The sequence below is a fragment of the Loxodonta africana genome, chromosome 7, assembly GCF_030014295.1.
Source record: "Loxodonta africana isolate mLoxAfr1 chromosome 7, mLoxAfr1.hap2, whole genome shotgun sequence".
Classification (NCBI taxonomy): Eukaryota; Metazoa; Chordata; class Mammalia; order Proboscidea; family Elephantidae; genus Loxodonta; species Loxodonta africana.
Genome location: NC_087348.1, coordinates 104,211,247 through 104,236,164, shown reverse-complemented (window position 1 = coordinate 104,236,164; position 24,918 = coordinate 104,211,247). Strand labels below are relative to the sequence as shown.

Genomic DNA, 24,918 nt, shown 5'->3' with positions numbered 1-24,918 from the left:
GCCCCACCACACCTTTTTTAAGATACTGGGATGCATTTCTGTCCCATGAGCTTGTCAGTCTTGTACCTTTTAGTTAATTTATTGTTGTCATCTTGAGATTTGCCATCTTGAGATGTTAGCCTGTAGCGTGGTGCTGCTGGTCAGTGATGAAGTTTTCACTGAGCCCTCATGAAATGAAAGAGTATGCAGGACAACGTTGAGATTATTTCATAAAGTTAAGCTTAACTTGGAGAATCTGGGGTGTTTTTTGTCTCTAAAATTTCCTATTTCGAAATGGTGATTTTATTTTGTTTCTCCGTGTTAAGAAACTTTTAAAAATTGAAAGTAAGTGATCCTGACCGTGTCCCAAAAAATGGATCCGGAGACAAAAGGCTATTAAGTTGATGATGTGCATTGAAATGATGCAAAAAAAAAAAAAAAAACTCTTACCCTGAAAGTGTGTGTATTATAGGCATTCATTAATTAATTAAAAGGTTGTTACTTTGAAAATATATTGTTTCTTTTCCTGGTAGTTAATAAGTTATTGTAATTTATTAAAAATTTTATTTTTACATCCTTTCCCTCCGCCATACATAGTAACTTTTTAAACTAGCTCTGGATTACTTTATATCCTTTCTGACCTCTTTGCTGCTTTTAGGTAATAGTATTTTATAATACCCTGGTGTAGTGCAAATGGTTAAGTGCTCAGCTACTAATCAAAAGGTTGGTGGTTTGAACCCCCCCAAGAGGGACCTTGAAAACCCTATGCAGTGTAGTTCTGCTCTGAAACACAAGGAGTCGCCATGAGTTGGAATCGACTCAGCGGCAACCAGTTGGTTTGTTGTTGAGTAGGACATTTGGCTTTTCTCATAACTTCTTACAAAAAGAACCAGTGTATCTACTCAGCAGACAGAAATCTATCATGATTAATTATGTGCCTCTTGCTACCGTCACAGTGCAAGAAGTATACATTGTACAGGCTTAGCAATTTAACATTTTTAAGTGTTAAAATGTTGGAAATGTTAAATGTGTTAAAAATGCCATTAAATTGCTAAGTCTGTACAGTTCTAGGAACTTTTTGATGAATGGTCAGGAGATTTATATACTAAATTATTTCGTTTTGGCACGTACTATTTTTTAAGAAATAGAGTTCGTGTTCTCATTTTATTACCAGTGTCTTTGAGATAAGAGTGGTTTAAGTAATTGTGGAACGATATCAAACTTGTGAATTCTCTAAAAATTTGTGACGTAAAGAATATTTGTTATATGGTGTAAAATGCTGCTTTTACTTGGTTCCCTGGTGGTACAGTAGTTAAGAGCTTGGCTGCTAACCAAAAGGTCAGCAGTTCGAAACCGCCAACCACTCATTGGAAACCTTATGGGGCAGCTCTACTCTGTTCTATAGGGTCTCTATGGGTCGGAATTGACTTGATGGCAACAGGTTTTTTTGTTGTTGTTGTTTTTTAAGTAGTAGTATTAATGTGTAACCAGCGTATGTGGGTCATTGTTAATAATACTCATTGTTTTCTGGCTTCTCCGTCTTTGAGGACCTTCTTGGACTTCTCACCAACTCTTGTCCTACTTTTTACAGTTTTCTTTAAGATCTGTCTTTCTACTCTAACATCATTGTACACTAAGAATTAAAAGTGACATTCTGACAGACAGAAGATTCTTTAGCAGAGAGGTAGGGGAAGAGAGAAAACCCATGTTTGGTAGTAAAGAAGTTCAACTCTTTCTAAAGGTATAGTTGTTAATCTTCTAATACCAGATTTGTGTATTTTACATTCTGACTTTATGTAGTTTAGAGACGGGAGTACCTTAGGAGCATTTATTACAGTCTTCTACAAGATGAAAGAATTCCTTTTTTGTGATCCTTGCCAGACTGTTCTTTGCTTGGATATATTCAGAAATTGAGAGCTCTGCAAGTTATCTGACCAATGATTTTAATTCTTTAGATTATTTTAATTCTTCTTTTCAGCCCCTAGAGATTCAGAGCTTCATCTAAAAAGATACAGCCTTGTATAATGGAAAATTTTACATATTGTAACCTCAGCATACACTGGCTTCAGAGATCTGAGCATGGTATTTGTTTACTGAATGCCACTAACATCAAGTGTAATGCAGGCAGGAAGGAATAAGTTTCCTGTTTATGTCCTGGTGTTTCAGACTGAAGTTAGGTAAATTAGCATATTGATTGTATACTTGGTCAGTTCCCCTGTTGGAAGTAGTAAGTTGGAGGGTGGTTAGAAGTTGAAAGTTCTTTTTTTTCTTTGATGTTCTAAAAATGCCTAGACACAAAGTGGACATAAAGATTAGTGAATTGTACCTTTCAGAATCCTGCTGCTAATAAAATGAACTTAAACCATATAGGTTTTGATTAACTGTAGAAGAAAAGAGAGAGAGAAATGGAGGTTGGATGGGTAAAGGGAGAAAGACTTTTATCTTGGAGATACTAAGTAATTTTTTTTTTTTTTAAAGAATCCTAGGTTATTTCATTACCAAGTATATATTCATTTTGTTATATGCAAAATCCAGGAATTATATATGTGTTTTGTTTTTAGTATACAAAATTAAGGTAGAATAGATGGCAAAAATTTTATTTCTGTAGCAAAACAACAAAAAGTAATTCAACATCAGTTGCTGTCTTCTTTTGTCAGTGGAATGATTTTATTATGGAAAATGCGATCACCACACACACAAAAAAATGTGGTGGTGCAGAAAATGGTTAGCTTGCAGGGTTAGTTTTTTTGTTTGTTTCTGTTTTTTTGGCTCTGGAAATTTATTGCTTTTTCCATTCTATTGTCATCATTATTAAAAAGCTATAAATGCAGAAATATTAAAGAATTGCACTTTTTTCCATTTTGGTTTTTCTCAGGATTCACTCCTTCTCCAGTTGCACAGCCACATCCTTCAACTGGCCTTAATGTTGACTTTGAATCTGTGTTTGGAAATAAATCTACAAACGTTATTGTAGATTCTGGGGGTAAGATTTTTTTTTTTTTTTTGGTAACTGTTATAATTTGGATTCTGTGTAAGAATAGATAATGCTTCTTTGAACATGTATGAGTAGATTAAATTGGGGTTTCCGATGAAATTGCTTCTACTCGCTCCCAAAGAAAACTATAATGAACTATTAGCCATTTCCCTTTCCTTAGTGACAGTTTTGACTCTGGGAAGATTTTGTTTCTCACAGAGCTACGTAAGAGACACAGAGAGATTTTACTCGGAAATTAAAATGTAAAGTTACTAGTGACTGTCTAGAGTATTATGCCTTTTCAGTCATAATTTTTATCTTTTCTAAAATAAATAATAACCTTAAAGTATGAAACTGGTTGTTTTCGAAAAGTAGGAAAATATAACCTGTGGGTATCTTTCCTTGTTAGATAAATCTGTGTATAAGCAACTAGAATGTATTAAGAATTAGAGCTGTTGGCTGCAGGTTTTTTTTTTATTGTTTTAAGAATTATAGGTACTTGGTCAGTTGTCTTAAAAGAACTTCACAAATCCAAGGATACAGGTTTTCATTTACTATCTTGTTAACTTGAAATTTGTAAATATTTAGGGTTTCTATAAAACTGACACTCAGTAATTCTGTTTTTACCATGAAGTGGCCTTTGATTTGGTTAGTAATTAAATTTAATCCATTTAAATAGAATATATTGAAGTGTTTTTAATTTTATAAAATATGACTAGTTACAATTCAAAAATAAATAAACTTATAAAGAATATGTGTAGGCTAAGAATTTTTTTTTCTGTACACCTAATATGTTTATAATTATGTTTTTTTTATGCATTTTGCTTTTTCCTTTCAAGTTTGTCTTACTGGGAAAAGGGATAAAGGAAATAGAGGCCAGTCGTTCATATTTTGTAACCCGCCATCTTTGATCACTTTTCTTTTTCAAACTCTGAGAACTTGAACACTTCACTTGCTATTCCTGGGCCATCCTAATGAGTCCACCAGTGGGCTGGATGGGTTTGTTATTACCTCCTACCCTCTGATAGAGATCTTAAAGGGATTTTATTTTCATTTTCAGGCAATGTCCTAATTTATTAGATGGCTATTGGAAAGTAGCTTAGCAATTTCTTTAGTTTTAAAGAAGAAAGGAGATGATTTCATGGTTTGTTTTCACTTATTTTTAATGGACACATACCTTACATCCTCCACTTGATGAATAAAAGGTCTATATAATATTTCTTAAAGTAAAAAGAACTTTAAAAAAATTTAAAGATACTTTTTTTTATCTATATTGCTTCAATTTTGAGTGAATCTTCAGAAAATACTGCTGGGTGTGGGGAAACTTACATTCCATTCCCTCCCTTTCACAGCTTAACAATAAGAATAGTTTACTTGGTTGTGTTTCTCTTCATACATTTTAACTGTAATGTAATTTGTCATTATATTATAAATGATTTCTGTGCAAGTAAATACAGCCTTTTCAGTCAGTTCTCTGTGAAATGGAGAATTTCTTCCTTTTCCATTTAAGAGCATTTACCTAGTACTCATTTTTTTTAAAGAGGATTTTTCCAGTGAACAAACAAGGAGAAAAGGCAGAGACCCCTTTTAGGAAGCTATAGCACCATAAAGTTCCTTACAAATCCTATTTCGTCTGTTTATAACTTTAAGGCTTTGATGAACTAGGTGGACTTCTCAAACCAACAGTGGCCTCTCAGAACCAGAGTCTTCCTGTTGCCAAACTCCCACCGAACAAGTTAGTATCTGATGATTTGGATTCATCCTTAGCCAACCTTGTGGGCAGTAAGTATTCTTCAGATTTTTTTCTTCTTTAAAATAAGTTGTTTTATAAAAACAAGTCTAGTTTTAAAATGCTTTGTTTTTCTCTTGTACTAGATCTTGGCATTGGAAATGGAACTACCAAGAAGTGAGTGTTTTGTTTTCTTTCCTCATTGAGAATTCATCTTGAAAATATGCATAGAGATGTCAAGTGTGCATCTTAAATGCATTGTTCAAACTAAATATATAGTAAAGAAATTTTATAACTAGAGGTGTTAAAATATTCTCACATATTTATTTAAAGTGATGTAAACTGGAGTCAGCCAGGTGAAAAGAAGTTAACTGGAGGATCTAACTGGCAACCAAAGGTTGCACCAACAACTGCTTGGAGTGCAGCAACGATGGTGAGTCAGAAAAGCTCATGATATACTAACACGTGAATAATTTAGTTAAATGTGTAACATGAAAATGTTTTTAAAATGATAGGCATAGAAAGGTTGTTGTTAAGTTTTAGAAATATAAGTAATTCGTGTTTCTTTTCAAGGAAGCTTATTGACTGAATTTGTCAGGTACATTTTAATAGCTGACATTGATTTATGGCTTACTATGTGCCAGGTATTGTTCTAATAAATACGTTGTGGTGTTATTTATATAATCCTCAAATTAACCCTATGAGAAAATGGAGGCACAGAGTTACTGAGTAATATGCCTGGGGTGGCAGAGTTCTTAAGTGATTGAATGAGTTTTTAGAACCCAAGCAGCCTAACAGCAGAGCATATGCTCTTAATCACTACCGTATTTTTACTCAAATAGCATGCACTCCTACGTTTGTATGCCAGCCGCTCCCTCACCCCGTGAGGTATTTTCATAAATGTACTGTGCTGATTTTTTTATATCAACATGTATTTTCATAGGCATGCTATGCTTATTTTTTTTTACAGTACATAAAAAAAATTAGCATAGTGGTGCTTACGAAAATACCTCATGGGGGAGGGAGTAGTTGGCAAACAGATGTAGAAGGTGCAAATTATTTGCATAAAAATATGATATTGGTCTCATATTTATGACTTGTTTTTCTAGAATCTGATTTTTTCAGATCTCACCATTGGTAAAGACACTGTACTTGGTTCTTGTTAATATAATTTATATATGCTAATTCATTAGCTAACATCTAGTACTGAAGAAGATCTAGGAATGATTTTAAATACTGTAAGGTACAGTTGACCGAGAGTAGCCTTATGGCTGTACCTTGGTGCTTGGCGAACTGCTATTTTACCAATCCAACAGGTCTCCCGGGGTCAGACAATAGTCATTTCTTGTAGAAAAATTTGAAACATGTCTTCTCGTAACAATGTCCTAGTAGTAACATAGGCTACACATTGTAGCCATTCTATTATTGTTGAACACTCATTGTCCTTGTTATAGTCACTTTCTTGTTATTAAATTCTTTCCAGAGCATTGCCCTGTTTTCTTTGGGTCAGTCATGTGTTAAATTAGTAGGGATGAGCTAAAAAAAAAAAAAAAATAGCGTGCTGGAAAAATTTTGTGTGGCATTATCTAAAGAGTTTTATTTGCTTCAGACTTCATGAATGGAAAATAATATTGAAATTTAGCTCCCTTTTTAAGGCAATAATTTTTCACTAGTTGCATTAACTGCCCTTGCTAATAATAAAATCTTGCATGTAAATAGTTTTTAGATTTTGCTCCCTCACTCGCTATCTTGAGCCTGCAAATGATGCACTCCTTGAAGTGGTTTCAGCACATATGATTATCCCGGTTTTAAGGATTAAATTATATGATTTTTTTTTCAAAAGCAAAGCAGCTAAAAAATAGTGGATTTAAATTGAAATCCATTCCTTCTGACTCTGAATCCAGTGTTTTTTCCACTGTATCACAGCTCACTGACTAGGAGATGGTAGGAGGTTAGTGGATTTTATAGTCTTGTGTGAATTATACATTGATAATATGTGAGGGATGATATAAATACATAGACTAATATAATACAATGAGTGTTTTCTTATTTTTTGAAATTAGCATTTATTCATGTGAGATATTAGTAGTCGATAGACAGGACTTGCCTTAGTATTGACTACTAGAATGTAATGGGCATCTAACCATGTAGAATATGTATGCAATTTGATGATACGATAACAGTATTTATGGTGCTGTGTTGTGTATGGCAATGTCTATCATCTCTAAAGGATTTTGTTAATATATTTTGTATGCATTGTATTTTATAGGTTTTGTTTTTAACGGTTAAAGTTTAGGGCTGATGATGGGATTTACCAGTTAGATGAACTGCTGCCTATGATGTTTCTTTACATTTCTAACCTTTTTATTAATCCTTAAGCACTGTCAAGGTTTTAAAATTTTTTTAGAATTTAAAACAAATTAATTGAGATTTAATTAAAATATTTAATGATGTTATACTACAAATTATTTTAATAACTTAACTACTTGCTTTTTTTCCTGTGGTAGACATCATTTGATGCAACCCTTTTTATGGGATGCCCTGAATGTTACACTGTTGACACTACTGATAGATTTTATGTTTTAGTGACACTTGTAATCATTTAAAATATGTTCATGTAAGAGGATGAGGCTGAGGACTAAATTTCCCTTGTCAACCTTGATAGTGTTTCAGTATAGATGTTCTTTCATTAGATAACTGGAATTAAAAGAGGTTTTAGATAGTTAGCGAATGTACATGTGAACTAAAATGCTCTCTGTGTATTTTTTGTTGTGTAAGTACTTGTTCTAATCCAGTGTTATTGCATTATGTAATTGTTCTCCCTGGGAAAAACAGAATGGCATGCATTTTCCACAATACGTAAGTGACCAAAAACTAGCCTTTTTGCAATAAATTGGCATGCTATTAACCACTGCTGTAGCAGAATCTCATAACCTTTCAGCTATTACTTGTTTTCACATTCAGATTTTTAATGTGCCAGAAATTCTTCCTAGCACCTACTGATTTCATGGGTGTGTTGCAGAATTAATTCTGATGGTGGCATGGGAAATACCAATTTTTTTTCTTGCTTAATATTCCGCCATTTGCTGCCAGATGGCTGGGTGTCTGTGTGTGTATCTGTGCTGCCACTATGCACTTAATGACTTCTGAATGAAGGGAAATGTGGATTGGGGTAATGTTTCAAGTAACAACTGCATGAAATCTTACAGGCTTCTGCTGTACTTGGCAGTTTGTCTACTGTTCTTGCAGATTTTGGTTAAGTAGGGAGAGACCAATAAGTCCTACATGCTCACCCAAATACTAAACTTTTGACTATTCACTTTAGTGTTAATTTTTAAAAGTTATGCTTCATTTAACTTCTCCATGCATATGTTCGAATTGCCATATAATTTTTTTTTTTTTTTAATGTTTCAGAAGTGTTATTGGTCTTTCACCTGTGTTCAGTTTCAGTCTTCATTATAAGATAACACACAGGGAATGTTGTTAAGACAGCAAATTTATCTGAAATGATTCTGTGCTCAGGTTATATGTTAAAAAAAAAAAAAACCAAACCCCTTCTTGTTGAGTCGATTCTGACTCATAGCGACCCTATTATAGAGCATGAGTTAAAGCAGGAGGAAGAGGGAACTGTAAACATCTTAGTGGTAGATGGTTCTTTTAAACATTAAGGCATAAACTGACTTAAAAATTTAATGTTCTTCCTTCAAATTGGTGCTTTGCAGAAAATAAATTTTGTGGGATAAATTAAAAAGGAAATCTAACGTACAAACTCTTTATATGAGAACTGTGATGCATAGAAATAATATACTCAGTAGTGGCTTTAAATCATTGGGGTCTCTGAAAAGAGTGAATGAGGTCCTTAGAAACTAATTTTTTGGAAGTTCAGGTTATTAATTGATTTGGGATCTTTAAATTTTTTCTTTGAGTGCTAAAGAAATGAAGTACCCAGAAAAACATTTCAATAATACTACTTTTTATAGGTAAACATTTTTAAATATTTTTAAAAATCTGAAGATTTTTAAAGCTGTAAAAGCTCATTGAAACCCTATATCACTGTTCTACCTAAGTTTAAGTGGTATTTTTCCTTTCTAATATTTCTGCTTTTCTGCTAATTTTTAAGATTTTTTTCCATTGGGCATTAATCAACAGTTATTAACGATCACAAGGCCATTTAATCACAGCTGTCTTAGCAATTCTTTTTAAGGGAACTACAGCTTTTGATTCCTTCAATTCAGTTTACACACAATGAGTTATACTTGCTCGTTTGTTTTTTTCTTTGACTATGTCAGGCACCCCCCGTAATGGCCTATCCTGCTACGACACCAACAGGCATGATAGGATATGGAATTGTAAGTATATTTTCAGATACAACTCTTTGAAAATATTCTCATTCATATTTAACAGGTTTTTTTTTTTTTTATAAGCATAACGGAAAGAAGAACTTGTTGCCCCTAGTGCCTAACACAGTACCTGGTATGAAAACAATGTTATATAAATATTTCTAGAATAGTTATCATACAGTAAGTATTACTTATTAAAGTTTGCAGTATTACTGCACTTATTTTTTTGCCTCCCTTACCTTTACTAAGCATTTTACACTTAGTTACAAACTCATTTAAGCATTAATATTCTATGCCTTTGTTGCTGTGACTATAAATTTAATACCAGTGAGGTCTTATAACCTTAATATACTGTAGTGGAAAGTAGGGGTTAATACTTCTTGAATTCTGTAGCAGTAAATTTCATCTAGTAAAAGCAAGAGAAATCTTCCTGTGTCAGTGGTTTTTATAGTACAAAAATAGCCCTTTAACCTGCAGCCTGCCTCTAATCCACAGCCTAGACAGGCTTGCTCTCACAGTTCTCTCGATATACAGATTCACTTAGATAAAACATGGAGATAGTGGCTTCAACCAACAGGTACAACTTTGAGAAAATGTTGCTGGTAGAGGGCAGCACTCTGTCCCTTGGTTTTGTTACTGTGGCTACTGTGCTACTTCTTCATGTGCATTGCATGGAAGTAGCTCCTTTCATATGTGTGAAGTTTCCCAGTTTTTGGATTGGTATTCATTACATAAAAAAGGAGCCTGCACAAAAACTCAGGCCATAAACCTAAAATGAGGTTCTCATCTGTTTTCAAGTTTAGTTGCTAGGGAAATTCCAACAGTGATGGCAGGGCTGCTCACCCCCTTGGAGGAAATCCATTGAGTTGCAAAGTGAACTGTAGCAGTATCAATTTTAATCTCAGATAGGAAGATTAATCAGATTATTTATAGTCTTGTCCTGTAAGTAATTTTAGCATTATAAATGAAGACATATCTAAAATTTAAGATCATAAAAACCATTTTGGCTGCAGTTGGTGAGATTTGGAAATGGCAAAATTGCCATCCATATCCTCTGCTTTCCATGTTATTCCAAGGAAGAGTTCAGAGCCTTCTGTGTCTTTGATTGGAGTCACAAATAGTTATCTAAATGGCTGCTATCATCTTGAATTTCATAATGCTAGAAATAGCCGGAGTCTACTTGAAAAATAGAACTTCTATTTTATACCCTGGAGTGGTGATTTTTAAAGAAACAAAGTTAGTGGTTGAGATTCTATTTTCAGTTACTCAAGAATTTGTGTGTACTCTAAGCCCATTCTTGGCCATCCCTAAAAATACCTGAAATGAAAGAATCAGCAAGAGTAAACCTCTTCAAAGAGTCAGCTGTTTTTACTGTGATCACTTAAGTAATGGAGTAAGAACTTGATTTGATATACAAAGGCAATTTCATTTAAATGTCTTAGTTTTGTAGTTTCAAATTTTCTCTGTCTAAAGCTGGCAAATTTGGAAATTTTGGAAGTTTTTTAATCAAAATTATTTTGTCTGTACTGTAGTAAAGTTTAAATTTTGCAGCTCATTGAATAGAAACATTTATTAGGCTTTGTTACAACCTTATAAAAACGAGCATGGTAAAGATCCCCCCCCCCCCCGCCAAAAAAATACTCTTAAGAAAATTTGTAGCTGTTAGTCTTATTTGCATTCAGAGGAAATTTCCCTTTGAATTAAAGCAGAGGTACTATCCCAGTCATCCTTCTCATTTACTTACTCATAACAAGGAAGATATGCATCAACATCCTTTAACTTGATAACCTTTTATTTTTTAGCCTCCTCAAATGGGAAGTGTACCCGTAATGACACAGCCAACCTTAATATACAGCCAGCCTGTCATGAGACCACCAAACCCCTTTGGCCCTGTATCAGGAGCACAGGTATTGCATGCTACATGTAGCTGTTTTAATGCGCTGGATTTGGAGGAGCTAATACTAGAAAACCCTTTTGTACAATTTGACAGTTTTTCCTCCTCATAGTGAATGCTAATTTGCTTAATGTCTTTCTCACAGGAAAGCTTTTAGGAATATCGATTATTCGGAGGGAAAGGACAAGCAAATAAAAAATTTTAAAGTGGAAAATTCCTGACAACTTATAGTTGGTGGATCCAGAGGATGGTTTATATAAGGTTAAGAAGTCTGCTTTTTGTTCATGGTTCTGGCATAGTTATCCTTTCTGAGCCCCAGAAATCATTGACTCAGAGCGCTAGCTTCTTGGCTCACAGTTTGAATGATGCTACAAGGATGTTGCCCTTGAGATGTTTGTAAAACTACTGACAAGTCTCCAAGAAGTTGTGAATATAATTTTTTCATTAGGTAACTTCTTACTACTGGGGATTGTATTTTAAAACAAACAAAAAAGGGGGAAAAAATCTTGAAATTCCATGCTGACCTGATTTCTTTAGTCAAGAGACTTTCCTCTCTAGATGTTTCTAAGGCTCCCTCTTCCATTTCCTGAAAATTCACTCTAAATGGTCCCTCTTTGTTTTTTTATCTCATTGTTCTTATTAAGAGAATCTAGATATTTTTTTTTTTTTTAGCTTTTACCAGTTATGGGTAGGAGAGGAGACTTGAAATGACTTTTACTTCTCTAGTGGCGTACTGTGATATGAGATCCTTGTGAAGTGATGGGATAACCTATCCTTTTTTGTCTGTGGCTCTGCTCATATTATTTGACAGGTAGAAATAAGCTAGTTACATGCAGTTGTGAAAGCACCCCTCCTTTTCTTAAATTGCTTTTGGTGTGGACTGATTGATTACTTTATGTATTTAGTGATTATGTGAAAACATTCGTGTGAGCAATTGATAACGGACTTGCTATTCCTTTTCCACTTGAATGCATATAGTATTATATTTGCTGATGCATTAGTGTTACATTGCCAAAATGAATCTTTATTGATCCAGTTTGAATATACTCTCTATATATTTCATAGACTAGTGAAACACAGGGTCTGTTTCCATTTTCTGCCTCTTTTTTTTTTTTTTTAATTATTTTTGTCATTGAGAATATACACAGCAGAACATACACCAATTCGACAATTTCTACATGTTCAATTCAGCCTTTTTGATTATTGAAATCATTTAATAAATTGGTATCTCTGTTGGCTAGGAATGGATGGTAAACTTAGTTCTGATAGTAAATTTAGTATTTGTAATGACAATAACTGGAAATCAGAGTAATGCATGCAGTAATTATTTTTATAAGTCAGTTACTGTCTATGCATTTACTTTTATAAAGTATTTTGGGAGTATTAATTGATAGTTATCTTTTAAGAGCAGTAGTTCTGATTACTGGTTTAACTTGCTAAAAAAATTAGATTTTGATAACCTTTTAAAAAAATACATTGATGATTTCCTATCAATACAGCTACTTTTTGAAAATATACAATTACAAGTCTTCCTTGTGTCCTTTAAATTTTTCTTTAATGTTCATTCTTTTAACTTCAGAATATCATTTACTGTTATAAATTAATTTGGTTTTCTTCTTTAAGGGACTAAGTGATAAGAACTTTAAAGAAAAAAACTGTACTCCAGAGCTATAAACTTACTGGACCCATTGGCACAAATTTTTTTCCCTGATGTATAGCTAAACCGTGCACCCAGCCTGCCTCTTGTCTTACAGGCTCCTGTCTCACAAACAAGAGTACGTTACCTTTAGCTTGGATATTACCTGACAGTTTCCAAGCAGTTTCACATACATTATCTCACTTGGTTCTCAGAATAACCTTTAAGGTAGATGGGTCTAGAATCACCATTCTGTTTTATTTGGAAATGTTTTTCAACTACGTAAGTGGTAAAATACAACTAATGCCCGGGTGTCCCTGATTCCTGGGCCAATCAATGCTCATTTGAACCACGCTACCCCCAGTAGTTAAGAGTGTGGCTGCTAACCAAAAGCTGGCAGTTCGAATTCACCAGCTGCTCCTTGGAAGCTCTGTGGGGGCAGTTCTCCTCTGTCCTATACGGTCACTATGAGTTGGAATCGACTCAACAGCAATGGGTTTGGTTGGTTTTGGGACCCCTCTCTACCAATGGGAAGGAAACCCTGATGGCGTAATGGTTAAGAGCTATCTATGGCTGCTAACCAAAAGGTCAGCAGTTCAAATCCACTAGGTGCCCTTTGGAAACCCTGCGGCACAGCCCTGCCCCGTCCTACAGGGTCACTATGAATTGGAATCAACTCGACGGCAGTGGGTTTGGGTTTTTTTTTCCTACCAGTGGAACGGAGCCCAGATGGCAGGTACAGCACTCTTCCTTTTGTCAGCAATGAACCACTCTGCAAATTGCTTGGGCTTTCCTGCTGGACTGTAAACCAATATTTACGTATTTAAGATATGATGATGATAGCAAGAGTATCCTCTACAGTTTTGGAGAATACCTTCACCCTTGAAACACTATATAAGAATGAGTTTGTTTTAAAAACAATCTTAGTAAAAAATCTGCCTTTAAAAAATTGCTCACCCCCAGCATCTGCTCTTATTTAACTCAGGTTTTATATCCTGTCGCCTAAAATCCACACGACCTTTTCACTTACACACACAAAAAAGTGCCAGAATTTCCATGTTCATGAAAAGAAACAGTGACAGAAATGCTTTTTCCTGATTTTTTTTTTATGTCAGAAGAGAAGAGAATGAGAACATTAGGGTGATAATTTTCGAGTTGAAAGATCAAGTTTGAAGTGGGTATGTTGTGTCTATTAGCTGCCATCCAGTCAACACCGACTCATGGTGACCTTATGTACAACAGAATGAAATGTTGCCCAGTCCTACATCACCCTCAGATTCACCAGCACTTTCGAGTCCATCATTGGGGCTACTGTGTCAATCCATCTCACCAAGGGCCTCCCACACCCTCATTGGCCCTCTGCTTCACCAAACATGATGCCTTCCTCTAGCAATTGATCTGTCCTGATTGCATGTCCGGAGCCCTGGAGGCACAGTGGTTAAGTGTTCAGCTGTTACCCAAGAGGTCAGCAGTTTGAATCCACCAGCTGCTCTTGGAAACCCTAAAGAGCAGTTCTACTCTGACCTGTAGGGTCGCTATGAGCCAGAATTGACTTGACGGCAACAAGTCTGTTTTTCGGTGATTTGTCCAGAGCAAATGAGTCAGACTTACTGTTCTGTTGTGATCCATAAGGTTTTCATTGACTGGTTTTTGAAAGTGAGATCACCAGGCCCATCTTTATAGTCTGTCTTAGTCCAGAAGCTCTGCTAAAACCTCTCCACCATGAAAACTTACCTTTTTCATTGCGTGACTTACTCTGCTCCTCTCTGATCTCTAATTTTACTCACAAATAACCATTTTAATATATAATTCATAGCAGTGTTCAAATGTGTTTTGACGTGTTGACTAATAATTACTCTAAGGTGAAATATGACTCTTACCTGAGGAATGAAGATACCTTTGATTTCATGATTGAACCTTTTAAAATAATTTAAAAATTAAACTGTTTATCTTTGAAGTAGATGAGATTTTTTCATGCTTTAATTTCTAATGATTCTTGGCCAGTCCCTTAGATTAATTTTGTTCTTTCAATACTAGTTGTAACTACAATAATTTTTCTTAGTGAATTCTCTTTTAACTGGTCTCTTGTTTAATTTTTTATTCAATTTAATTCAAAATATATTGAGGGCAGAGACCCAACTTTTTGTACATTGTGAAATAAATGGTGGTTTAAAATGAAAGATGAAATCCCATCAAATATAGAATATTTTAATCAAATCCTAATTTTACAGCTGTGCCCAAAAATCCTTTTCTCTTCCTTCAAGTATTTGTTGGGAGCCATTACTAACCTAGGGGATAACTTGTAGCTTCTGGTCTCTTGCATACTATTAAATCAAGTTAATATTTTTGAGTGTATTCCAACCCTCCTCTATCTGTAGTATGTCTAACAGTCATTTAGTGAGTCCTTCCAAACAGTGTGCTGTGCGTTATATATTATATCTAGCTTACTGTAGGTGCTGTATTTGTACTTTTTAGTGAGAAAGCAGAAACCCTGGTGGCGTAGTGGTTAAGTGCTACAGCTGTTAACCAACTCTATGGGGCAGTTCTACTCTGTCCTCACAGGGTCGTTATGAGTCGGAATTGACTCCATGGCAGTGGGTATGGGTGGGTAGTAAGAAAGCAGCTAATACTTTCAGATGGTAATTACCTCAGACTTTGTTCTCTTCTTTAGTAAATTGTCTTCATTATAGCCATAAGTTAGTAGACCGTACTGTATAAATGTTAACTGCTTAAAGATGCATTATATTTTTCTGTTTCATACCTAATGGTGTAGGCATGGTTGTTATTATTACTTTAATATGGTCTGCATTAGTAGTGCATCTTCCTAGAGTTTGACTACATGGAAAATACTAGGTCCGTGTGGTTTATACCTTTTTTTTCTTCTGATCTTCCTCACAGTCTTGCTTATTATTTGATTGTTTGTTACATGTTGCTAGTATATCTGCTTACTAACTTGGGGAAGATGGGGTGTTTTATATAAATTGGAATGTCCATGGCTGACCAGGAGTTTGTAAACTCATTCTGCACTTACAGTATGCCGCTTTACTGTTATTAATTATGAAGATAGTAACCTGGTTAGTTTCAGATTTCTTTGAAAGTCATTGTGATGTGAAGTAACTTTTCTTTTTTTAATGAAAGTGTATATGGCAATTTAGATGTCTTTGAACATCCTTTGTGGGGGGGATTTGTTTTATCTTATCACTTCCTTTTGATAAATTCACACACTCCCATGTCAATCTGCCTATTTTCCCAAAAGCAGTATGAAAACTCGAGAATGTTGCATTTGGGAATTTAATTTCAAAAATAAGCATTTTAAAAGTTTTGTTCATTTCTTGATTGGTTTTAGGCATTTTTTATGGAGAATTGCTAGGTGTTTTGTTTGTGGAGCATATAGCTGAAGGTGCAAAATGGTGCAGCTTTTTATTTGTAATGGCCAATTTTAAGTAAGTCTGACATCAGTTAAGTGTTTGAAAGGAAACAGTGGCTTGTTGTGAGTGTTTTTTGCCCCTCTAAATGGGGGCACTGTTGGTTTTAGATATTGGAATAATTAAAGTTTTTACAAAATGGCCTTTTAGTGACTTCCTTGTGTGTAGGAATTAATGGCCCTCTTGATTGTTAGGCTTAGGGTTTTTTCCCTGCCTTCTTGGTGTGTGAATGTGGCTGTGCCTGATCTGTCACCTGATCTGCCAGCTGGGTTTCTGGGAAGAAGGCCTTTGGCCTTGTCAGCAGTGTGTTGTGTTCATTCATCCTTGCCTACTGGAGGCTACCATTTACTTTGGGAATTGAAGTTTAGTACCACAGATGAGAACTCATTCTCCAGCCTCCAGTGTGCACCTGAATGAGCCAAAACAAGAATTTTAGCAGTGCTGTCTGCTGACTACTATTGTTAATAAGAAAACCTATAGAATTAAACTTAACTTACTGGGCGTTTATTGATAACGTTCCTTCTAAAAGGTGGAAGTCTAATTTCTGGCCTTGAAACCAGAAAGTGCTTTTAAAATCTTGAGTGACTGTGAAGTTCTACAAAATCTTCATGATGAACATTCTTGACCATGTATAGAATACATTTGTGTATAGGAAGCATGTATTACTACATGTGTTAACTGTATACCATTCACTAGAAAAGTCCCTTTTAAAAAAAATTATTTTCCTACTTTCACTTTGACATTTTCCTACAAACAAAATATGGCCATAAATTCTAGCTGAGTTGAAATTAATTGGAATTTGGGATGGCAGATTGTAGAGACAGGAAAAAGCAACTGATTGATAGCAACGTAAGAATCCTTACAAGAGTTCACTGAGTTGTAAGTGTAGAAATTGTTGAATTGGTGTATGTTCTGGTGTGTGTATTCTCCACAACAACAATAAAAAAAGAATCCTTATAAGAAAAACCCAGAGTGCTGAGAGCACAGTGTAAGAGCAGCACAGATTTGATAGCATTTGCACGGGACCTCATATAAGGATAGGTGAACACTTGATAGTAAGCAGTGGGTGAGGTTGAACTAATATTTGAGCTGCTAATATATGCTAGGCATGTGCTGGGTGCTTTACTTTTTTTTTATTTAGTCCTCAAAATAGCTAAAAGGGAGGTACTCATATGAGCCTCTACAATATTGCAATTTGCTACCTAGGCTTTTGAGTGACTGAAAAATTCAAATGTAAAGATGTGACAAAGTTGATGCTTCTCTAAAATTTTAGGAACAGTCAACAATGTGGCAGAAGTTAGTCCTTAAGTATCCAATCCTTTATTCTCCCATAAGCTTTTAATTGCACTAGCCTCACTTTTTGGGACTACTGTATTTTCTTGTAACCTGAAATTTTCTTTCTTTGGTATTAATTAGGAGTATAATGATGGAGTACCATTTTTGTTTCTTTTTTTGATACTCCTTTACTCTAGGTATGCTTGCCTTTTATTTAATTTAATTTATGGTTTCTGTACTTCATCTTTACTATAATAAATGTACTATAACAACAAAAATCTTTGCTGATAAAAGCAGAGGTATTTCTTTTGCTAACGTTAGAATTTTTAAATTATTTCAATATATTTGTCTTTAAAGGTTGATTAGAGTAGAGGAAAGGATAGAGGAATTTCAGCTAAGAGTTGCCACCACTAATTACTTGAAAATTTCAGTATTTTTACTGATATGCTGTTCTTGCCTTTTGATATTTAATTTTCCTATAAAGTGAGAAAGAAAGGCCAAATATGTCTTTATTGGACCAGTAAGACTGACCATTTTGTTTATAAGACACATTCATTTGTGGTATAAACAAACCAAACCAGTTGTCATCAAGTTGATTCTGACTCATGGCCACCCCATGGGTGCAGTGGAACTGTATTCCATAGAATGTTCAAGGTCGTGACCTTCCCGAAGGCCACCAGGCCTAAAGAGGCACCTCTGTGTGGGCTCCAGCTGCCAGCCTTTTGATTAGCAGTCACGGGCTTCACCACTTGCACCACCCAGCAATTTTGTTTGTGGTGTAGGTCAGTTTAGTTTGAAAAAAAAAAACAAAACTGATACTGATTTTTTTTTTAACCTCTATAGGAATTTTGGTATAGAAAAATAAATGGTTAAGGCTGTTTTTTGTTTTATTTTTATTCGTTTAACAGATTTCTAGTGATGGCGTATTTGTAGTAGAATTTGACTGGGATGGTCAGTTATGATTTGTAGCCTGGTGGTGTAGCGGTTAAATGCTGCAGCTGCTAACCAAAAGCTCGGCACTTCAGATCCACCAGGCACTCCTTGGAAACTCTATGGGGCAGTTCTACTCTGTCCTACAGGGTCGCTATGAGTCGGAATCGACTCAGTGGCAGTGGGTTTTGGTTTTGGTCTTATGCTGGCATTTAAAATTTGGTGATTATTCAATTAATAAGGATAGTTATGTTTTGAGTTTTTTTTTTTTTTTTAACTCTTTATTCTCCAGTGCTTTGACTTGCCTTTTTATGTTCCTTAGCAACCCTACCTACATGTTCTTGAGTTTATCTGCAAGTAAAAGGGAATGAGCCCTTGCAGTTTCAGGTGACTTTCTCAGGTCTTTCAATTTCTGCTACTTTTCTCCTGCCAGGACCTCATTGCTCCTTCATGCTCCTTTGTTCTTCCTGTTTTCCTTAAGCAGTAGTCGGACTGTTGCAGCATATTTCCTTTCCTTCTCTGTCCTTATTTATTCCCTGCGCTAACTACTTCCTCACTTGCCCTTGCAGGACCAGGGCCTAGTGCCATGGTGTGTGCCTTTGCCTTGGTACAGGTGCTGGGAAGGGGCAGGCCCAGTCCTTGAAGCTCTCTGCAGTCAGCCAAACCAGGCTGGGCCACAGTTTCATCTGCCTGAGATAGACGTTGATGATATGAAACACTGCAGGGATAGTAAATCCTATTTTCTCATTGGTGGTATCTGTTTATCATGTTTTGATTTTGCTTTGTATTTATAGACATAAGACATACATATGTGTATTTTACCAATTTAAGAGACTGATAGAAATATTAGTTAGAAACCAGCACTTTTTCCCACAAGGAATATTAATCCCCTTCAACAATATTTAAGCCTCTAGGACTAAACTCTAGGAGTACTCTCACGTATTGAGAAGAATAGAAGTGTCTCCATGGCCACTTTGAGTATATTCTTTAGGAACATTTTCCTCAAGGGCTGTCAGGTCATCTAACTGCTGCCATCATGAAAACATGTGATTTAAGATGTTTTTTCATAAGGGAACGCATGATTTTGGATGTGATCTATCTGCAGTATGCAAGGTTTTTTGTTTCGTTTTAACTTCAAGTGAAAGAGAAAATCTTTGCTTTGCTTTGGAGAGAAACCCAGTTAATCTTGAAGATAAGTGTGTGACATTGGACTCCCACCAGCTCAGTGACTGGTGATTACTTCCCTTGAAATCGTCTTCCTCCCGAATGGTCATCTGTGGTTGGACTGAAGGGGAAAGAAGACTTGTCTTTCTAATTATGTTGCACCCTAATCTCTGAATGGAAGCTTCTTGAAACCTCAAACCCAGGCATGCTTTCCTGTCCACCCATCTGTAGTTGCCTGCATAATTTCATCATCCTTCCCGCTATCTCTTCCTGTTGTCTTTGAACATTTATTCCTGAAACAGGAAATGGATTAGGAAAATGATTCAACCACTAATATAACTAAAGATGGTTTCTAAACCTGTAAATTGAGCTTGGCATCCAAAACAACAAATTGCATATCTTGGTTATGTAATATTTGCTGTGAAAATCACTGACTGTTTATTCTCTATGGTGCTTTTCTTTAAAAAGAAAGGAAGAAAAGGCAGAATGAAATCACTTTGAATCATCAAAGACAGATTTAGAGGCTTGAAACCCTTAGTAAGTTTTGAATTGTTGAAGTATGATTTGAAACTATGTCCATTTGGTCGACTCTGATTTAATGCTAGATTGAACATTCCTGAAAGGACAGCCCTGACTCTACAGTCTTAGCAAGGGGAGAGACTAAGGTAAATGTGTGTTCCAAACACAAATGGTGTGTATTTGGTTTGAAACCCTCGTAAGTCAGCCTGGTGATGGAGATATGTATGTAAAAATGAACATCTTGGTTCTTCAGGAGCTGTCTGTCTTTGGGGAATACTAAAGATACGTTAGTGAGGTAAACAATCTGCTTGCCTTGTAGTGTATTCAAATTAAATAATAGGAAGAAATTCTAAGAATCAAGCAAATATATCCAAACAGGAAGCAGAATGAAAGATCTTTAAAGATTCCCCATATTCTGTGCAGTATATGGGCTGTTAGATGAGGTGACCCCTAAGGTCCTTACGGAAACCCTTGGCGTAGTGGTTAAGTGCTACGGCTACTAACCTTAAAGGTCGGCAGTTCAAATCCACCAGGCGCTCCTTGGAAACTCTATGAGGCAGTTCTACCCTGTCCTATAGGATCGCTATGAGTCGGAATCGACTCAACGGCAACGGGCAAGGTCCTTACACCTCCCAGAGTGTGTTAGTCAGCTGCAGCATGCCCAGATAAGCAGGCAGGAGACAACTCCATGTGTAAAAAGTATAAGCACTGAGGACAGGGCTTTCCACCCCTTACAAGAAAGGAAGGAAGGAAGCTGCTAGATGTGATGGATCTAGACTGAGGTCAGAGTTTGCACAGCTTTTAACAGGTAGCCTGAGCACAGGAAGCCAACTTTCCTCAGCTAAACAAAAACCAACTGTGTTTCCTTTGCTATCACCCCCCGCCCCACCCCCACCCCAAACACACAACAAAGTCTTAACCGTGGGTCAGCTTATGTGGACCTTTTTGGGCAAAAGACTTTATTCCTTTGGAATTTCAGAAGCAAGATTTTGTTTTCTGAAAAGCACATGCCATTTAATACCCCTTAACTTGACATGTGACTGAAACTTCTGTTTTAGTAATTCCATTTTCTACAAAGGCTGCCTTTATATTTATTAAAGATGACAAAACCACTTCTTCTTTCATTACATTTTCTGCTTTCATGTTCTGTCATTCTGAGATCTTTTTTTCTTTTCCTCTCTCTGTCTTCTTTTCCCCCAGCTGTCGGCAGCATCCAGCCCCTCCAGTCACAGTCCTCACAGAGCTTCAGGAAAGGATCCTTTTGCAGAGCTCTCTTTGGAGGATTTCTTATAAATCACTTTAGGTATTGCTGCTTGTTGGGGGCAATGGGGACTTAAATACTTTTAAAAAATCACCATACATTAAGCACTATTCACTCTTCCCCTTCTTTGTTTCTTTAAAGGACTCTAGGTTCTCCTGTCCTCCTCCTCTGTTTTTTAGGTGATGAGTAAAAATAAGTCAAGATAGGATATGAGGAGAAGCAACTTTTGAGGAATGTCTTTAACATAATTGGAAGGTGTGAAATCAGAGGACCATCTTTCATGTTTATATATAAGCATCCACTGCTCAGAGCAGATGAGATCAAAAACCACCTTTAAAATCTGGATGTTTCAGTCACTCTTGAAAAAAAAGTTGTGGAGAACAGCACAGTTTTCCCCATCGGGTCAGAACTTGATGAGGAGTATCATTAGGTGTAGTATGATGGCCCGGGTTAGTTGTGAAGAATCCATTTCAGCAATTTCTTTAAAGGGTTGTATTTTTATGTATGCCTTTTCATTTAGAAATGGTAATATTTTTAAAAAAACAGTTTTTGTTTTTGGTTTTATTTAAGGACAAGTGCATACTTAAGCCCTTTTCAGTAGAAGGATACTGCATATGGTCCATACTGTAATTTGTTCTTCTTGGTGTGCTAGCCCCCAGGTTAAATACATCTTCTAGATCTTTGGGAGTTTGTGCTCTTCTGATTTGACAAGTTTATTAACATATCTACTTCAGTAATTTCTTTGGCTGGACAATTTAAGGGAAATCATGAGTGAAGTATCTTTGAATGAACAGTGACACGCTATTGAAAAGTGCTCCTTTATAGATCTTGCACATTTTACCTTAGTAGGGAAATGATTTAGCAAGCATATCACTGTTTTCTTTTTATCTCTAATCTTATGTTATAAATTTGGAAATAATATTTGAAATTTTGCTTTGCCAAATGAGATTTCATGTGGAATATTTGTGCTCATGGAAAGATTTTCTAAACTTGTCATAGAAAAGTAGTTCATTCATCTTCTTTCTTCCCTTCTCCATGTCTTCCCCCTCGGTTTTTAGTAATTAGAAAGGTTTCTGGAAAGCTCCATAATTACGCTTCAGATATTAAATTCTGGCACAGGTAATTCTGACTTTGTTTTATAATCAAGGTTTGTAATAAGCATGCTGTGAACACTTCTGGGCCAGTGTTCCGAACAGTTTTTATTTGTGAGAATATGTCCTATAGTGTACAGTGAATTAGCTTACACTCTTTTCATTTTTTTTCCAGATACAGTTTATGTAACTAGATGGAAAAGAACAGAATTATTCCAAAAAGAGAAGTGCTCAAGCAGCAAATCCTTACTTCCAGCAAAATCCAAACTGCTGTCTCTTAAACTCTCTTCTTCCATTAGAATGCTACAGTAACCCAGTGAAGGCCCATGAAGGAAATTGGGACTAGTTTATAGGAGAACGCATCAATACAGTTTATAAAGCCAAGAATTGCCATGATTTAAGACTAAGATCTGTCTTTTTGGTGACTAACCCTTCAGTTCTTTCAAGTCCTATTAATACCCATAATCAGTAACCTACCAAGAGAAGCCCTTATTTGGAAAGTGTGAAATTTGTATTTGGAAAAGCTGCCTGGAGAGAAGAGCTGTGTCCTTTACTGTAATTCAACAGGACTCTTTTGGAGGGATAAAAATCATAATTCTTAATTATACAGTATCTTTCTTTTCTCCAGTCCTCGCAAATACAGAAACAGTTACTGAAATTAACCTTTCTTTTTTTTAAAAAAAAAAATTATATATTCAGTTTGCAGTAGACATTCCTTATGTATTTGTATTTATTTATGATTATCAATTTATGTAACATTAATATTGTATCAAACCTCCTTATGAAAATGAGTATGGATGTACACAGTATGTTTGATTTTTATCCACAGGAATGAATCTGATTCAGAATGCTTTTCAGCTGACATACAGAGCACTAAATATTTTAAGGCAAGCCCATAGGTCTGAATCTCTTAAGAATTCTCGATCTCTGTGGGAATTAGGGAAGCATTATAAATGCATTAATCCTTATAGTCAATTCTGTGCCTAGGATTTTGTAAGGGAACAGTTCACTTGACTAGGAAAAGCACTACATTTTAAATCCAGCATTAGTGCATCGGGAAGGAACTTTACTGCTTTGTGCTTGGCATGTCATTATTTTCCATTTGACATTAGGGCTTTTCCAAAATGAATGTGAGGAATTGCTTTCACTTCAAGACTTTCCTTCTTTTCAGTAAAACTCTAGGAGGTGTTATGGGGGGAGGGAAGGGGGACAAAATCCTTGAACCTTTTATTTGGCTTGTGCCATGTTATGATCATGTACCTTTTAAGTAAGGGGAAATAGTATCTTTAAAGTTAATGTCTAGCCAAGAGTTTAGTTAATGAAGAATTAAATTGCACTGTTGATCGGTGCTTTGTGTAAATACATCTTAACATTTGGGTTGAGTGGGGCCTTAAGAAGGACAGTTCGTTGTAGGAAAGCAATTCTGTACATGAGTTGAAGCATCCTTGTTGCATTGTCTCTGCAGATTCTATTTTTGTTTACAATATTAAAATGTATGTTAGCAAAAATGGGTGGATTTTCAAATAAAACGCAGCTTCCACAAAACTTTTGTTATGGTATTCTGGTCTGAGGTGCATTTTATTTTTTCTTTTTCTCCTTTCCTTTTTCTTTTTATCATCCTTATTATTTTTTGCAAATTAAAGTGTACCCAGATGATTTTATTTACTAATTTAATAAAATGTAAAATTTGTTTTAACTTAACTTGCAGAAATATTCATCTTTGCACTTTTTGTTACCTTTTAGATTCTTACTGAGAAACGGAACCATTTGTTAAAATTGTTCACTTTCTTTTGATTAGATACCTTCATCAGGTAAGTTTAAGGAAGAAAATGCTTTTGAGTTTGACATATTGGTACATATGATTATGCCTGCCAAAGAAGCCTTTGACTGTATCATGTTTCATATTTGAGTAGTAAGTGCGATTCAGAGCAGCGCACATGATAGAAGGGTTAAAGCTCCAAATTGGTAAATGTCTGCATAATATTTGCCATGGTTTGGAAAATACATACTGTTTAGCCCAATATACGTTGTTACTTTTTCTCATTTTTAAGTTTCATTATTATTAAACCGTTTTCATATAAACTGGGAAATTGTACTTTTGTAAATTAACCTCCTTAAAGTTATCACAGATTTTGATTTGTCCCTTTGGTGTTTGATTGGGTATTATATTTGACGTCAGTGGCTTGTTTCTTTTATGATGCCTTGTTTTTTTATATAGTAAGTTTTAGTATGTGAAGGTGCTTTGTAATTGTTTCCATTTTATTGTTCAAACAACGTTTGGGCTGTGTTGAGTAGGTACTATCCACATTTTACAGATAGGAATCAGGAGCCAGAGAAGAAACTTGGTCAGGCTCATCAGCTAACAGAGTAACAGGAAGTTACATCTTTGGTTTCATAGTCCACTGTTCTTTCTGCGACCTGCTGTTGCTAATTCAAGCACGTAAACTGCAAAAGGGATTGTGTCCCTCTGTGGTCTAGGCTGATGACCACACTTTAATTCCAGGTGGTCTTTTCCTGTGAAGCACAGTTTCTGCCTCCTCCTTCTCTGATGCCAGACACCACTGACCTCAAAAAAATGCAAACACATGATATTATTAACCTTAACCAAAATATAATGAGTGAAATAAATCAGCGACAGAATGCATAAATACATTAGAATATAAACCTATACATACCCACACCTTTTACTACCTAGCAAGTT

General features: G+C 35.5%; 1 protein-coding gene across 12 annotated transcripts in view; it reads left to right on the top strand.

Moving 5' to 3' along the window:
• The window catches only part of PICALM (phosphatidylinositol binding clathrin assembly protein), a 104,438-nt gene extending 81,516 nt beyond the window's left edge, over nt 1–22,922 (top strand). For 3 of the 12 annotated variants that reach the window (XM_064288803.1, XM_064288799.1, XM_064288797.1), the window contains 7 exons: nt 2,855–2,962; nt 4,619–4,735; nt 4,829–4,859; nt 5,016–5,115; nt 8,972–9,031; nt 10,825–10,929; nt 21,066–22,348. In XM_064288803.1, coding sequence (XP_064144873.1) covers nt 2,855–2,962; nt 4,619–4,735; nt 4,829–4,859; nt 5,016–5,115; nt 8,972–9,031; nt 10,825–10,929; nt 21,066–21,158 — 614 coding nt within the window. In that variant the 3' untranslated portion in view covers nt 21,159–22,348. Of the gene's footprint in view, nt 1–2,854; nt 2,963–4,603; nt 4,736–4,828; nt 4,860–5,015; nt 5,116–7,517; nt 7,542–8,971; nt 9,032–10,824; nt 10,930–21,065; nt 22,350–22,392 lie in introns of those variants that run through there. The other 9 variants (XM_064288795.1, XM_064288793.1, XM_064288802.1 and 6 more) reach the window with 7 other exon arrangements.
• Nucleotides 22,923–24,918: the final 1,996 nt, after the last annotated feature.